This window comes from Symsagittifera roscoffensis, chromosome 7 (assembly GCF_963678635.1).
Source record: "Symsagittifera roscoffensis chromosome 7, txSymRosc1.1, whole genome shotgun sequence".
Lineage (NCBI taxonomy): Eukaryota > Metazoa > Xenacoelomorpha > Acoela > Convolutidae > Symsagittifera > Symsagittifera roscoffensis.
Window position 1 is genome coordinate 20,767,932 of NC_087068.1, and position 17,827 is coordinate 20,785,758.

The 17,827-nt window shown below is 34.4% G+C and overlaps 1 protein-coding gene across 1 annotated transcript in view; it reads left to right on the forward strand.

Moving 5' to 3' along the window:
- Positions 1-17,019, forward strand: part of LOC134851945 (spermatogenesis-associated protein 17-like) — a 290,103-nt gene extending 273,084 nt beyond the window's left edge. Inside the window, exons 5-12 of the mRNA XM_063868219.1 lie at positions 277-327; positions 403-630; positions 9,925-10,158; positions 10,551-10,699; positions 11,385-11,589; positions 15,307-15,540; positions 15,933-16,081; positions 16,767-17,019. Of these exons, the coding sequence (XP_063724289.1) occupies positions 277-327; positions 403-630; positions 9,925-10,158; positions 10,551-10,699; positions 11,385-11,589; positions 15,307-15,540; positions 15,933-16,081; positions 16,767-16,974 (1,458 nt within the window). The 3' untranslated portion in view covers positions 16,975-17,019. The remainder of the gene's footprint in view (positions 1-276; positions 328-402; positions 631-9,924; positions 10,159-10,550; positions 10,700-11,384; positions 11,590-15,306; positions 15,541-15,932; positions 16,082-16,766) is intronic.
- Positions 17,020-17,827: the final 808 nt, after the last annotated feature.

Sequence of the window (17,827 nt, forward strand, 5' to 3'; positions counted from 1 at the left end):
TTGCCGAGTCCTAAGCGTTCGTGGCCGGGAGGGCAGGGCTTGCTACTCCAAATCTGGAAGTCGTAGGATGGAATCCGAATGTAAACAAAGTTAAATTAAATAGAGGTTTTATCTTTTCTTATTTCATTTTACAAAGCTGCTTTTTTTCCATGTTATCGCTAGTGTTTGCGAAGGGCACCTTCGCCTCTATGTTATAAATTAGGTTTCCTTTTTCTTCTGTCTGTCTCTGATAGTAGTAACGACAATAAATGTTCATTTGATTTTTGACTTTCACAGAAAGCGGTGAAAAAAATGATGCTGGATTACTATAACGACAGAGCTATAAAAGTAAGTGTGATGTTAATTGTTTTCTGTGCTCATAGAAACAACTTCCGCGCTTTTACTAATCATGCCTTGTTACAGATACAGAAAAGATGGCGTGGGTTCTACGTTCGAAAATACAAACATAACTTCTATGCTAGAAAGAGATACCTGGAGTTGGTTGAAAAGAAGAATGCGATTGTAAGAGAACAGCTCCAGGACTACCAACATCAGGCGAAGCAAGAATTGGTTCGTCATTTGAACGATATGCGGGCTAAAAAGGTGGAAGAAGAAGCAAAGAAGACACATTTTCTGATGAGCACAAGAACTGTTAGTATCTGTTGTTCTTGAATTGCTTTTTTCTTCCTGGATTCGTAACATGGAAAGTTGGATACCTGTTTTTTTTTCTGACAGGTATCGCGTTTTAGTGTCCTTTTGTTTTTATGATATTTAATTGTACATTTTATAAATTTGTGAGTTATATCTAAGAGAGACAACGTTCAACCTTGCGATCAGCAAAGGGTATTGCAATTGAGGACTATTTTTCACCGTAAATACTTTTCTTCATAGAATGGTCTAAATTAGAAAGTAAGTTTAGGTTCAGCTGATAATTAATTCAAATTTCTGTGCGTCTCCGGCTCACCTGGTCTGAAGGTAACGAATACGCCTGAGACGGCAAAGGCCCGGGGTTGGAATCTGACAGGAAATTTTCGGCTTATTATTTTTCTGCTTATGTTAGCCGGCTTAGTTGCCACATCGTAGAATTGTTCCGTATGTTTTTTTTGGTTCTTTTTCGCTTAAAAACTTTATTTTGCCAAATCGATTACGGATTCTATTTGATTTCCATGGTGACTTAATTATGAGTTGTTTCAGGGGAGAAAAAAAATTATGCTCCCCTCTGGATTGCACAAGTTGCTAAAAATCTTAGAGTAGAAATCTATATCTATCTATACTATATTTAAATGCTAGTGACAGCTATCTCCCATGTTCAAGCATAATAATTTTGCATGTTTAACGAAAGAATTTTTTCATGTTTAAGCTATATCATGTATTGCAATGCTTAAGAAAATTTTTCATTATTTTGCCCGCAAGGTCATAAATTTTTCACTAATTTTTTTCGAGGCCAAATTAAGTCTGTCTGTCTGTATACCTGCTTTTTTAATTAATTTGATTATGTCTGTCTACCCGTCTCCTATTTTTTTAAAAAATTTCTTCTATCAAATCTATTATCTATTATTATGTATTTTAATGCGGGCTTCACTATCTCGCCATGTTTAAGCTTTTTCAACGTGTTTTTTTTTGCATCTGATTTTACCGTTTAAATTCAGTTTTTATTTCATCAAGTTTGTAATTAGCAACCCAATAGGAACAACCAAATCCTTGTAGTTTTCGAGATATGACGTTTTTTATGATTTTTCAAAAACTTATAGTTTAAAAAATTCCAATGTGTTGAAGATCTCAGTCCTGTTGTTGGATTTTGTGAGGGTACTCTCAGGGGTTTCAAATCTTGCCTCTAATTATGGCTGCTCAAATCCTTGTAGTTTTCGAGATATGACGTTTTTTTTTGGATTAAAAAAAAAATTCTGAAATTTTAGATATAAAAAAATCACAAAAATTGACATTCCCATCTCGGTGCTGAAGTTTTGTCAGGGTACTCTCAGGAGTTGCTATTTTTGCCTCCAAATAAGACTGCTCAAATCCTTGTAATTTTTGAGATATGACGTTTTTTATGATTTTCTCCGAAATTTTCAAAAAAAAAAATTAGATATTAAAAAATTCCAAAATTTGAAGATCTCAATCCTGTTATTGGAATCTGTGATGGTACTCTCATGGGGTTGCAAATCTTGCCTCTGAATATGTCTGCTCAAAATCTTGTAGTTTTCGAGATATGACGTTTTTTTAGGATTTTCTCACAATTTTTTTCAGAGAACTTGTGTATGAATATTTTTCATAAAACTTGAAATTACGTTCTCAGTAGTGAGGCTCTTTCAGGGTACTCTCAAGAGTTGTACATTTTGTCTCCAAATTTGACTTCTGAAAACCTTGCAGTTTTCCAGATATGACGTTTTTTGTGATTTTTTTTAAAAAAATTTTGTGAAATTTAAATTAATTTTTTTTTCAAAGTTTGAAATTCCTAACCTGTAGTTGGGGGCTGTCAGAGTAATCTCAGGAGTTGCAAATTCGGCCTCCAATTAAGAATGCTTAAATCTTTCTAGTTTAAGAGATACGACGATTTTTGTGAAATTTTTTCTGGTTTTCAAAAAAAAACCTCTTTTTAGAAAACTTAAGGTGAAGTTTTCCAAAATGTGAATTTCCCAGCGTTGTAGTTGGGTATTTTAAGAGTACTCTCAGGATTTGTAAATCTTGCGCCCAAATGCGACTGCTCTATTGCTTTTAGCTTCCCAGATGTGACGTTTCCAGATGTGACGTTTAATTATGAGTTGTTTCAGGGGAGAAAAAAAATTATGCTCCCCTCTGGATTGCACAAGTTGCTAAAAATCTTAGAGTAGAAATCTATATCTATCTATACTATATTTAAATGCTAGTGACAGCTATCTCCCATATTCAAGCATAATAATTTTGCATGTTTAACGAAAGAATTTTTTCATGTTTAAGCTATATCATGTATTGCAATGCTTAAGAAAATTTTTCATTATTTTGCCCGCAAGGTCATCAAATTTTTCACTAATTTTTTTCGAGGCCAAATTAAGTCTGTCTGTCTGTATACCTGCTTTTTTAATTAATTTGATTATGTCTGTCTACCCGTCTCCTATTTTTTAAAAAATTTCTTCTATCAAATCTATTATCTATTATTATGTATTTTAATGCGGGCTTCACTATCTCGCCATGTTTAAGCTTTTTCAACGTGTTTTTTTTGCATCTTTAACAAAATTTTTTTTTCACGTTTAAGCGATATCGTATATTGCAATGGTTAAGGGATTTGTTTTTCGATTTTCCCGTTTAAATTCAGTTTTTATTTCATCAAGTTTGTAATTAGCAACCCAATAGGAACAACCAAATCCTTGTAGTTTTCGAGATATGACGTTTTTTATGATTTTTCAAAAACTTATATTTTAAAAAATTCCAATGTGTTGAAGATCTCAGTCCTGTTGTTGGATTTTGTGAGGGTACTCTCAGGGGTTTCAAATCTTGCCTCTAATTATGGCTGCTCAAATCCTTGTAGTTTTCGAGATATGACGTTTTTTTTTGGATTTAAAAAAAAATTCTGAAATTTTAGATATAAAAAAATCACAAAAATTGACATTCCCATCTCGGTGCTGAAGTTTTGTCAGGGTACTCTCAGGAGTTGCTATTTTTGCCTCCAAATAAGACTGCTCAAATCCTTGTAATTTTTGAGATATGACGTTTTTTATGATTTTCTCCGAAATTTTCAAAAAAAAAAATTAGATATTAAAAAATTCCAAAATTTGAAGATCTCAATCCTGTTATTGGAATCTGTGATGGTACTCTCATGGGGTTGCAAATCTTGCCTCTGAATATGTCTGCTCAAAATCTTGTAGTTTTCGAGATATGACGTTTTTTTAGGATTTTCTCACAATTTTTTTCAGAGAACTTGTGTATGAATATTTTTCATAAAACTTGAAATTACGTTCTCAGTAGTGAGGCTCTTTCAGGGTACTCTCAAGAGTTGTACATTTTGTCTCCAAATTTGACTTCTGAAAACCTTGCAGTTTTCCAGATATGACGTTTTTTGTGATTTTTTTTAAAAAAATTTTGTGAAATTTAAATTAATTTTTTTTTCAAAGTTTGAAATTCCTAACCTGTAGTTGGGGGCTGTCAGAGTAATCTCAGGAGTTGCAAATTCGGCCTCCAATTAAGAATGCTTAAATCTTTCTAGTTTAAGAGATACGACGATTTTTGTGAAATTTTTTCTGGTTTTCAAAAAAAAACCTCTTTTTAGAAAACTTAAGGTGAAGTTTCTCAAAATGTGAATTTCCCAGCGTTGTAGTTGGGTATTTTAAGAGTACTCTCAGGAGTTGTAAATCTTGCGCCCAAATGCGACTGCTCTATTGCTTTTAGCTTCCCAGATGTGACGTTTCCAGATGTGACGTTTAATTATGAGTTGTTTCAGGGGAGAAAAAAAATTATGCTCCCCTCTGGATTGCACAAGTTGCTAAAAATCTTAGAGTAGAAATCTATATCTATCTATACTATATTTAAATGCTAGTGACAGCTATCTCCCATGTTCAAGCATAATAATTTTGCATGTTTAACGAAAGAATTTTTTCATGTTTAAGCTATATCATGTATTGCAATGCTTAAGAAAATTTTTCATTATTTTGCCCGCAAGGTCATCAAATTTTTCACTAATTTTTTTCGAGGCCAAATTAAGTCTGTCTGTCTGTATACCTGCTTTTTTAATTAATTTGATTATGTCTGTCTACCCGTCTCCTATTTTTTAAAAAATTTCTTCTATCAAATCTATTATCTATTATTATGTATTTTAATGCGGGCTTCACTATCTCGCCATGTTTAAGCTTTTTCAACGTGTTTTTTTTGCATCTTTAACAAAAGAATTTTTTCACGTTTAAGCGATATCGTATATTGCAATGGTTAAGGGATTTGTTTTTCGATTTTCCCGTTTAAATTCAGTTTTTATTTCATCAAGTTTGTAATTAGCAACCCAATAGGAACAACCAAATCCTTGTAGTTTTCGAGATATGACGTTTTTTATGATTTTTCAAAAACTTATATTTTAAAAAATTCCAATGTGTTGAAGATCTCAGTCCTGTTGTTGGATTTTGTGAGGGTACTCTCAGGGGTTTCAAATCTTGCCTCTAATTATGGCTGCTCAAATCCTTGTAGTTTTCGAGATATGACGTTTTTTTTTGGATTTAAAAAAAAATTCTGAAATTTTAGATATAAAAAAATCACAAAAATTGACATTCCCATCTCGGTGCTGAAGTTTTGTCATGGTACTCTCAGGAGTTGCTATTTTTGCCTCAAAATAAGACTGCTCAAATCCTTGTAATTTTTGAGATATGACGTTTTTTATGATTTTCTCCGAAATTTTCAAAAAAAAAAATTAGATATTAAAAAATTCCAAAATTTGAAGATCTCAATCCTGTTATTGGAATCTGTGATGGTACTCTCATGGGGTTGCAAATCTTGCCTCTGAATATGTCTGCTCAAAATCTTGTAATTTTCGAGATATGACGTTTTTTTAGGATTTTCTCACAATTTTTTTCAGAGAACTTGTGTATGAATATTTTTCATAAAACTTGAAATTACGTTCTCAGTAGTGAGGCTCTTTCAGGGTACTCTCAAGAGTTGTACATTTTGTCTCCAAATTTGACTTCTGAAAACCTTGCAGTTTTCCAGATATGACGTTTTTTGTGATTTTTTTTTAAAAAAATTTTGTGAAATTTAAATTAATTTTTTTTTCAAAGTTTGAAATTCCTAACCTGTAGTTGGGGGCTGTCAGAGTAATCTCAGGAGATGCAAATTCGGCCTCCAATTAAGAATGCTTAAATTTTTCTAGTTTAAGAGATACGACGATTTTTGTGAAATTTTTTCTGGTTTTCAAAAAAAAACCTCTTTTTAGAAAACTTAAGGTGAAGTTTCTCAAAATGTGAATTTCCCAGCGTTGTAGTTGGGTATTTTAAGAGTACTCTCAGGAGTTGTAAATCTTGCGCCCAAATGCGACTGCTCTATTGCTTTTAGCTTCCCAGATGTGACGTTTCCAGATGTGACGTTTAATTATGAGTTGTTTCAGGGGAGAAAAAAAATTATGCTCCCCTCTGGATTGCACAAGTTGCTAAAAATCTTAGAGTAGAAATCTATATCTATCTATACTATATTTAAATGCTAGTGACAGCTATCTCCCATGTTCAAGCATAATAATTTTGCATGTTTAACGAAAGAATTTTTTCATGTTTAAGCTATATCATGTATTGCAATGCTTAAGAAAATTTTTCATTATTTTGCCCGCAAGGTCATAAATTTTTCACTATTTTTTTTCGAGGCCAAATTAAGTCTGTCTGTCTGTATACCTGATTTTTTAATTAATTTGATTATGTCTGTCTACCCGTCTCCTATTTTTTTAAAAAATTTCTTCTATCAAATCTATTATCTATTATTATGTATTTTAATGCGGGCTTCACTATCTCGCCATGTTTAAGCTTTTTCAACGTGTTTTTTTTGCATCTTTAACAAAAGAATTTTTTCACGTTTAAGCGATATCGTATATTGCAATGGTTAAGGGATTTGTTTTTCGATTTTCCCGTTTAAATTCAGTTTTTATTTCATCAAGTTTGTAATTAGCAACCCAATAGGAACAACCAAATCCTTGTAGTTTTCGAGATATGACGTTTTTTATGATTTTTCAAAAACTTATATTTTAAAAAATTCCAATGTGTTGAAGATCTCAGTCCTGTTGTTGGATTTTGTGAGGGTACTCTCAGGGGTTTCAAATCTTGCCTCTAATTATGGCTGCTCAAATCCTTGTAGTTTTCGAGATATGACGTTTTTTTTTGGATTTAAAAAAAAATTCTGAAATTTTAGATATAAAAAAATCACAAAAATTGACATTCCCATCTCGGTGCTGAAGTTTTGTCAGGGTACTCTCAGGAGTTGCTATTTTTGCCTCCAAATAAGACTGCTCAAATCCTTGTAATTTTTGAGATATGACGTTTTTTATGATTTTCTCCGAAATTTTCAAAAAAAAAAATTAGATATTAAAAAATTCCAAAATTTGAAGATCTCAATCCTGTTATTGGAATCTGTGATGGTACTCTCATGGGGTTGCAAATCTTGCCTCTGAATATGTCTGCTCAAAATCTTGTAGTTTTCGAGATATGACGTTTTTTTAGGATTTTCTCACAATTTTTTTCAGAGAACTTGTGTATGAATATTTTTCATAAAACTTGAAATTACGTTCTCAGTAGTGAGGCTCTTTCAGGGTACTCTCAAGAGTTGTACATTTTGTCTCCATATTTGACTTCTGAAAACCTTGCAGTTTTCCAGATATGACGTTTTTTGTGATTTTTTTTAAAAAAATTTTGTGAAATTTAAATTAATTTTTTTTTCAAAGTTTGAAATTCCTAACCTGTAGTTTGGGGCTGTCAGAGTAATCTCAGGAGTTGCAAATTCGGCCTCCAATTAAGAATGCTTAAATCTTTCTAGTTTAAGAGATACGACGATTTTTGTGAAATTTTTTCTGGTTTTCAAAAAAAAAAACCTCTTTTTAGAAAACTTAAGGTGAAGTTTCTCAAAATGTGAATTTCCCAGCGTTGTAGTTGGGTATTTTAAGAGTACTCTCAGGAGTTGTAAATCTTGCGCCCAAATGCGACTGCTCTATTGCTTTTAGCTTCCCAGATGTGACGTTTCATAGTCCATTTTAAATTTTTCGAAGGTCTTCACAAAATTTATGGTTCTTCAAAATTTGTATAAAAAACTTGAATAAAATCTTTGCAAAATTTGTAATCACGACTCCTGTAATTGGGTGCTGTCAAAGCACACTCAAAGAATGAAATCTTATTTCCAATATATGCGGTTTATCATGAGTACCGGAGGTGCGTTTTACGCTAGTTATACTTAAAAGTTTTTCATGACAACAATTTTGTTTTCGGTTTTGCTTGATTTTACCCAAGTTTTGATGGCTCAGTTGCCGTTCTATAAGTTTTTTTTGGATTTTCAACAAACGCCGTCGATTGTGTTTCTGGAAGAGTTTTTCACAAAAAGAATATTCCAGACAATCTTGAAATTTTAAATGTAGTTTTTTTTTTCATTTTTATTGGATTTAGTGGATATCCTTTTCCTTCCTGTCTGCTAGCCTACAATGCTATTTTTATGTGTTATCGAAAGTGGTGTTAAACTCCACTACGTAGAAATCTATCAAAACAACCTGAATTGTTTCAAGGTTCCAACGCATGAAAAAGTTATTTCGGAAACCAATATTGCACACTGTTTCGTGATATCATTCAGGCAAGTGCATATTTTTATACGTTTCATCTAAGAGCTGGAACTTGTTGTGCATCAATTTAGGCGTTCAAATTTAATTGAAAAATTTCAATAATTCTTTGCTTGAATAGCTTGCTTCGAATTTTGCACACGAATTCAAGCTTTCAGAATAATTTGAAAAGATCCAAGCCTGCATCATTCAAATGTAAATTTGGAACGTTAGCTTTGCTTATCGCAGAATAGAAAAAAAATAATTCTTGAAAACCAATTGCAGCCATCAAAACATGTCGAACCAATTAAAGCCATCAAAAAAGTCATTGACTCAGGGCATGATAGGTTGCTCCAACATGCTTTTTTTCGCAAACCATTGCAAGCTACGCTTTGTTCAAGTTTCTATTGCTTGATGAGTTTGCTTCAAAAACTCAAACCCTGAACCAATTCGACATCAAAGTAACATTAAATATGTAGCATTATATTAAATAAGTTTCAATGCTTCGTAGCTTGCTAATGAAAATGGCTTATATTTTTTTTGTGCGAACGAGTTCATCAATTAAAACATTTTGAAATGTTCGAGGTTCAAAGCTGGATAGCCGGCTTTAAAACCATTTAATTTTTAACTTGCCAATTTAGGCGTTGGAAAAGTTCCATTGTCCATTGGAGATTTTCAAAGTTTTATTGCTCGAAAAGCCTTGAGGTGATTTATTTTTTTTCGAAAGTTGAAAAATAATCAAAAAAATTATCAATCGTTTTTTTTTTCGGTTTCTTAGTTATTACTTTTTTCCAACTGTTTGTTGGCGATATTTTTCCAAATGGTTTTTGCCGACCGTTTGTTTTCCATCTCATTTTCTATTCGCTAGCTCTCAATGTTACGGTGACGTTTTATCGCAAATGGCGCGGAGCTCAACTTTTAGGTCCCGATCATTTTTTGTTTTTTTTTGTCAGAAAAATTCTTAAAATTTGTTCAATATTTTCGATCTTTTTTTAAATTCGAAAGTTGTGATTTTTTCAAAAAGCAAGTCGGTATTTTTTTTTCTGTTCAATTGCTCTCATTGATTCTTTTCCAACTGCCTGTTGTTAATGTTAACCGCTTTGTAAGTGTTTATTTTTAGTGTTATAAGTGTGACACTAATGCTGGCAATTGTCTTTTTCGATATACTTTCCCCAAAGTGAATTTACGTGAAATGAACGTGTTGATAGATCTAATTATTTTTCTCTTTTTTTTTCGATCTTTCGAGCAGCCTGCCATGCGATATGTTGATATATTGCATCTGGCGCGCGGCTCCACTTTAGCCTCTGTGGTAAAATGCTAATATTCGACCGAAAAAGAAATGTAACTGAGTAGTTTACCAATTGTGTGTCGATGTGAAAGTTATGCCAATCGTGTGCTTGTTTTGTGGGTTTCTGGTTGATCAATTCTACATTGTTCTGAAAAATGTCCGATGTGCAATAATCACTCAATTTGAGTTTGGATTACATCAAAAATAAATATAATAACTGCCGCGTGATCACAATTTATTATTTCAAGAACACGTTGCTATGCAAAACTATTTGACTGAATATTTTTTGCTGGACTTTCTTGCTAGATCGAAAAGCTAAAATGGGTAAAACAAAAGGACTAAAAGTTCAATGGGCTGCTTAAGGTAGAAGATATCCCAAATTGTATATGACTCCTCATGACTTCCCGTTGTTTGAATTTCACAGATCCCCGGAGTGTATAATTCTCCCTCGCGTATCTATCCTCACGAAATGGAGTTCTATATGCGAGGAGCACGCTTCAATGACTCAGGATCAGCTAAAGGTAAGAAGGCAGGAAGTGCTGGAGGAGGGAAGAAGAAGAAGACGGTGAACTCCAATGGCAACAGCCAGGATGGAACCACAAGTGGCAAGCAGGGATCGAATTCAGAGGATGTGTTGCCGCCAATCACCAAACTACAAGTAAGTTGAAGCACAGTCGCAAATATATTTTTATCAACAGTTAGTCAACATATAATGCTGCGTATGTTTTAAAAGACAAATTTATGTTGTCGGATTTTGGTAGTACAGTATCAGAAATCATTTCTAAATCATTTTAAACGTTCGTTATTGCCCCTTTCATTACATTGTGTTTGTTGAAATGCAATTTGGTCATCTCCAACCTGGTACATAAATAGAATTTTGTTTCTTGAAACCTTGATATTACACGGTTGTAGAGAAAAAACAGATGTTTTGGGATTTGGGTATTTACCATGAATGGAAATTTCAAACAATCGGGCAAATTCAACTGAGGTTATTTGAAAAAAATGCCAGGTGGGTCAAACGGTAAAAAGGCCTTCAATTGTGGTTTCCAGGGACCCTTCCGCAACCCTCATGAGGTGCATGCTCAGAGGAAGAAGCCCCTGCAGCCCACTCTGAGGGTGGAGACTGACTTCACTAGTCTGGAAGAAGCACAGAAGCAACTGCAGCTGGAGGAGTGGAGGGCCAGGGTGGTGGATGACACGTGAGTGATAGACTTCTGATCACATTTACTTTTATCCAATCCAAACTCGTCTCGCTTGTCTCGATCCTCTTACTTTGTCCAAGGGAGGCGGGGCGGTCGGTCTGGGAGAAGATAGAGAAAAATGCCAAAAAAACTCGATGCAAACCTTTAACATTGAATTTAGCGCACCATATGATAAAGCGATGTGTCTATTTACATTGGGTTAAGAAATACTAGAGATGGCTTGTAGAAAGCAACAGTAAAAACTCAGGGAGCTGTTAAAAGTCTGCTTTTACTTACAGCCGTTAGTTAGTAGAAAAAAGCGTATTACAGCGCTGTAATGACAGCGTTCAATATATACTTTGAAGGAGTTAAATTTCTAGTCCTGATCTGATACCACTGTACACGGCCCAATATAATGCAAAGTATCAGTCGATGTTTGTCGACTTGGATTAGACTTTGGGGCCTTCCCATTCATTGCTTTATCATTTTCGTACAATTTTTGTTTTTTATTTAGGGTTTGCTGACTTGAGGAGAATAATGCATTGATTGTTTTCTTTTGCGTTTTTCTTACAGCAATGGGTTTTCTTACAGAAATGGCTGACAAGAAATTGATTAATTGTCTTTTCTGAGAGCAATAACCACAATTCATCAACGTTTTCCATATTTGATGAATTGTGCTTGAGTTTGAAGTGTGATTTTTTAGTTGGCAGCCTTTCACTCAGTTCAGATATCCGTACAAAAAACTGATGCACAGCTCTTCGGAGTACGGACACCTGAAGGACGACTACCTGAGAGAAGATGAACCCACTAAACGGGTGACAGAGGGCGACTTCAAACGACTCACTTCACCAGTCCCCCTGTTCGACAAGTTCGGAAGCACTTACTCCAAAGGAGCAGGCGCAATCTGTTGAACTGCCCCTGATTAATGAAATAACATCTAGTCATGAATGATAAAAGCGTCTATTGTAAATTGTATATAGAATTGTCTCTGTAAAAACTGTATATGAATCAACTAATTCACTAGATTTAATGCTAAATGTTGTGAGAAGTTTCGAAGTAACCAGATTGCAAGCTTGCTTAATCTAGGAAATTTTCCCTATACACTAGGCTCAGACTGTAATAAGGATAGCCGGTTGCTGTACTTGTAGTGCAAATTGTTATCAGTTCCGTTTAAATTCAGGGCGACTGAATTAGATGGATAACTGTAAGAATGAGAGGTAACATGGGTAAAATTACATTAACATATTAGTTTAAATTCAGTTTTTATTTCATCAAGTTTGTAATTAGCAACCCAATAGGAACAACCAAATCCTTGTAGTTTTCGAGATATGACGTTTTTTATGATTTTTCAAAAACTTATATTTTAAAAAATTCCAATGTGTTGAAGATCTCAGTCCTGTTGTTGGATTTTGTGAGGGTACTCTCAGGGGTTTCAAATCTTGCCTCTAATTATGGCTGCTCAAATCCTTGTAGTTTTCGAGATATGACGTTTTTTTTTGGATTTAAAAAAAAATTCTGAAATTTTAGATATAAAAAAATCACAAAAATTGACATTCCCATCTCGGTGCTGAAGTTTTGTCAGGGTACTCTCAGGAGTTGCTATTTTTGCCTCCAAATAAGACTGCTCAAATCCTTGTAATTTTTGAGATATGACGTTTTTTATGATTTTCTCCGAAATTTTCAAAAAAAAAAATTAGATATTAAAAAATTCCAAAATTTGAAGATCTCAATCCTGTTATTGGAATCTGTGATGGTACTCTCATGGGGTTGCAAATCTTGCCTCTGAATATGTCTGCTCAAAATCTTGTAGTTTTCGAGATATGACGTTTTTTTAGGATTTTCTCACAATTTTTTTCAGAGAACTTGTGTATGAATATTTTTCATAAAACTTGAAATTACGTTCTCAGTAGTGAGGCTCTTTCAGGGTACTCTCAAGAGTTGTACGTTTTGTCTCCAAATTTGACTTCTGAAAACCTTGCAGTTTTCCAGATATGACGTTTTTTGTGATTTTTTTTAAAAAAATTTTGTGAAATTTAAATTAATTTTTTTTTCAAAGTTTGAAATTCCTAACCTGTAGTTGGGGGCTGTCAGAGTAATCTCAGGAGTTGCAAATTCGGCCTCCAATTAAGAATGCTTAAATCTTTCTAGTTTAAGAGATACGACGATTTTTGTGAAATTTTTTCTGGTTTTCAAAAAAAAAAACCTCTTTTTAGAAAACTTAAGGTGAAGTTTCTCAAAATGTGAATTTCCCAGCGTTGTAGTTGGGTATTTTAAGAGTACTCTCAGGAGTTGTAAATCTTGCGCCCAAATGCGACTGCTCTATTGCTTTTAGCTTCCCAGATGTGACGTTTCATAGTCCATTTTAAATTTTTCGAAGGTCTTCACAAAATTTATGGTTCTTCAAAATTTGTATAAAAAACTTGAATAAAATCTTTGCAAAATTTGTAATCACGACTCCTGTAATTGGGTGCTGTCAAAGCACACTCAAAGAATGAAATCTTATTTCCAATATATGCGGTTTATCATGAGTACCGGAGGTGCGTTTTACGCTAGTTATACTTAAAAGTTTTTCATGACAACAATTTTGTTTTCGGTTTTGCTTGATTTTACCCAAGTTTTGATGGCTCAGTTGCCGTTCTATAAGTTTTTTTTGGATTTTCAACAAACGCCGTCGATTGTGTTTCTGGAAGAGTTTTTCACAAAAAGAATATTCCAGACAATCTTGAAATTTTAAATGTAGTTTTTTTTTTCATTTTTATTGGATTTAGTGGATATCCTTTTCCTTCCTGTCTGCTAGCCTACAATGCTATTTTTATGTGTTATCGAAAGTGGTGTTAAACTCCACTACGTAGAAATCTATCAAAACAACCTGAATTGTTTCAAGGTTCCAACGCATGAAAAAGTTATTTCGGAAACCAATATTGCACACTGTTTCGTGATATCATTCAGGCAAGTGCATATTTTTATACGTTTCATCTAAGAGCTGGAACTTGTTGTGCATCAATTTAGGCGTTCAAATTTAATTGAAAAATTTCAATAATTCTTTGCTTGAATAGCTTGCTTCGAATTTTGCACACGAATTCAAGCTTTCAGAATAATTTGAAAAGATCCAAGCCTGCATCATTCAAATGTAAATTTGGAACGTTAGCTTTGCTTATCGCAGAATAGAAAAAAAATAATTCTTGAAAACCAATTGCAGCCATCAAAACATGTCGAACCAATTAAAGCCATCAAAAAAGTCATTGACTCAGGGCATGATAGGTTGCTCCAACATGCTTTTTTTCGCAAACCATTGCAAGCTACGCTTTGTTCAAGTTTCTATTGCTTGATGAGTTTGCTTCAAAAACTCAAACCCTGAACCAATTCGACATCAAAGTAACATTAAATATGTAGCATTATATTAAATAAGTTTCAATGCTTCGTAGCTTGCTAATGAAAATGGCTTATATTTTTTTTGTGCGAACGAGTTCATCAATTAAAACATTTTGAAATGTTCGAGGTTCAAAGCTGGATAGCCGGCTTTAAAACCATTTAATTTTTAACTTGCCAATTTAGGCGTTGGAAAAGTTCCATTGTCCATTGGAGATTTTCAAAGTTTTATTGCTCGAAAAGCCTTGAGGTGATTTATTTTTTTTCGAAAGTTGAAAAATAATCAAAAAAATTATCAATCGTTTTTTTTTTCGGTTTCTTAGTTATTACTTTTTTCCAACTGTTTGTTGGCGATATTTTTCCAAATGGTTTTTGCCGACCGTTTGTTTTCCATCTCATTTTCTATTCGCTAGCTCTCAATGTTACGGTGACGTTTTATCGCAAATGGCGCGGAGCTCAACTTTTAGGTCCCGATCATTTTTGTTTTTTTTTGTCAGAAAAATTCTTAAAATTTGTTCAATATTTTCGATCTTTTTTTAAATTCGAAAGTTGTGATTTTTTCAAAAAGCAAGTCGGTATTTTTTTTTCTGTTCAATTGCTCTCATTGATTCTTTTCCAACTGCCTGTTGTTAATGTTAACCGCTTTGTAAGTGTTTATTTTTAGTGTTATAAGTGTGACACTAATGCTGGCAATTGTCTTTTTCGATATACTTTCCCCAAAGTGAATTTACGTGAAATGAACGTGTTGATAGATCTAATTATTTTTCTCTTTTTTTTTCGATCTTTCGAGCAGCCTGCCATGCGATATGTTGATATATTGCATCTGGCGCGCGGCTCCACTTTAGCCTCTGTGGTAAAATGCTAATATTCGACCGAAAAAGAAATGTAACTGAGTAGTTTACCAATTGTGTGTCGATGTGAAAGTTATGCCAATCGTGTGCTTGTTTTGTGGGTTTCTGGTTGATCAATTCTACATTGTTCTGAAAAATGTCCGATGTGCAATAATCACTCAATTTGAGTTTGGATTACATCAAAAATAAATATAATAACTGCCGCGTGATCACAATTTATTATTTCAAGAACACGTTGCTATGCAAAACTATTTGACTGAATATTTTTTGCTGGACTTTCTTGCTAGATCGAAAAGCTAAAATGGGTAAAACAAAAGGACTAAAAGTTCAATGGGCTGCTTAAGGTAGAAGATATCCCAAATTGTATATGACTCCTCATGACTTCCCGTTGTTTGAATTTCACAGATCCCCGGAGTGTATAATTCTCCCTCGCGTATCTATCCTCACGAAATGGAGTTCTATATGCGAGGAGCACGCTTCAATGACTCAGGATCAGCTAAAGGTAAGAAGGCAGGAAGTGCTGGAGGAGGGAAGAAGAAGAAGACGGTGAACTCCAATGGCAACAGCCAGGATGGAACCACAAGTGGCAAGCAGGGATCGAATTCAGAGGATGTGTTGCCGCCAATCACCAAACTACAAGTAAGTTGAAGCACAGTCGCAAATATATTTTTATCAACAGTTAGTCAACATATAATGCTGCGTATGTTTTAAAAGACAAATTTATGTTGTCGGATTTTGGTAGTACAGTATCAGAAATCATTTCTAAATCATTTTAAACGTTCGTTATTGCCCCTTTCATTACATTGTGTTTGTTGAAATGCAATTTGGTCATCTCCAACCTGGTACATAAATAGAATTTTGTTTCTTGAAACCTTGATATTACACGGTTGTAGAGAAAAAACAGATGTTTTGGGATTTGGGTATTTACCATGAATGGAAATTTCAAACAATCGGGCAAATTCAACTGAGGTTATTTGAAAAAAATGCCAGGTGGGTCAAACGGTAAAAAGGCCTTCAATTGTGGTTTCCAGGGACCCTTCCGCAACCCTCATGAGGTGCATGCTCAGAGGAAGAAGCCCCTGCAGCCCACTCTGAGGGTGGAGACTGACTTCACTAGTCTGGAAGAAGCACAGAAGCAACTGCAGCTGGAGGAGTGGAGGGCCAGGGTGGTGGATGACACGTGAGTGATAGACTTCTGATCACATTTACTTTTATCCAATCCAAACTCGTCTCGCTTGTCTCGATCCTCTTACTTTGTCCAAGGGAGGCGGGGCGGTCGGTCTGGGAGAAGATAGAGAAAAATGCCAAAAAAACTCGATGCAAACCTTTAACATTGAATTTAGCGCACCATATGATAAAGCGATGTGTCTATTTACATTGGGTTAAGAAATACTAGAGATGGCTTGTAGAAAGCAACAGTAAAAACTCAGGGAGCTGTTAAAAGTCTGCTTTTACTTACAGCCGTTAGTTAGTAGAAAAAAGCGTATTACAGCGCTGTAATGACAGCGTTCAATATATACTTTGAAGAAGTTAAATTTCTAGTCCTGATCTGATACCACTGTACACGGCCCAATATAATGCAAAGTATCAGTCGATGTTTGTCGACTTGGATTAGACTTTGGGGCCTTCCCATTCATTGCTTTATCATTTTCGTACAATTTTTGTTTTTTATTTAGGGTTTGCTGACTTGAGGAGAATAATGCATTGATTGTTTTCTTTTGCGTTTTTCTTACAGCAATGGGTTTTCTTACAGAAATGGCTGACAAGAAATTGATTAATTGTCTTTTCTGAGAGCAATAACCACAATTCATCAACGTTTTCCATATTTGATGAATTGTGCTTGAGTTTGAAGTGTGATTTTTTAGTTGGCAGCCTTTCACTCAGTTCAGATATCCGTACAAAAAACTGATGCACAGCTCTTCGGAGTACGGACACCTGAAGGACGACTACCTGAGAGAAGATGAACCCACTAAACGGGTGACAGAGGGCGACTTCAAACGACTCACTTCACCAGTCCCCCTGTTCGACAAGTTCGGAAGCACTTACTCCAAAGGAGCAGGCGCAATCTGTTGAACTGCCCCTGATTAATGAAATAACATCTAGTCATGAATGATAAAAGCGTCTATTTTGTAAATTGTATATAGAATTGTCTCTGTAAAAGCTGTATATGAATCAACTAATTCACTAGATTTAATGCTAAATGTTGTGAGAAGTTTCGAAGTAACCAGATTGCAAGCTTGCTTAATCTAGGAAATTTTCCCTATACACTAGGCTCAGACTGTAATAAGGATAGCCGGTTGCTGTACTTGTAGTGCAAATTGTTATCAGTTCCGTTTAAATTCAGGGCGACTGAATTAGATGGATAACTGTAAGAATGAGAGGTAACATGGGTAAAATTACATTAACATATTAGTACTAAAATAAAAATAAAATGTTGTGGGAGGTCAGCCCCTCATCAAATTTCTTCATTTTTAGTTTCAAAACGCAAAAGTTTTTGAAGCAGTCAGAATTGGCTCGAAAAAACCGACCCGAATTCAAAATTCTTTTCCAATCTTCGAGAGTGGTCGGAACAATAATTAGGTGTCGGCTAGTCACAAAGGATCCATCTAAGGTTTTTGTCCTGTCTAAAGATAGTTAGTTGTATTATTTCAGTACCTCAGTAATAATTGTTTCGTTGACCGAAGATCATCGGTCCACAATTGAATGCGTAACAACGGTTGAATGCGAAATCATCAGTTCCACCGGTTGAATGCGACCGAAGATCATCGGTTCCACAATTGAATGCGTAGCGACGGTTGAATGCGAAATTTTTACGCAAAGATGGTTTTCAACTACTCAAAAGAAGTGTTTTCCTTCAAAAATGCCCAAAGTGATTTTAATTTTCAAAACGTTTTAGCGAAATTCATAAGATATATAAGTAAACACT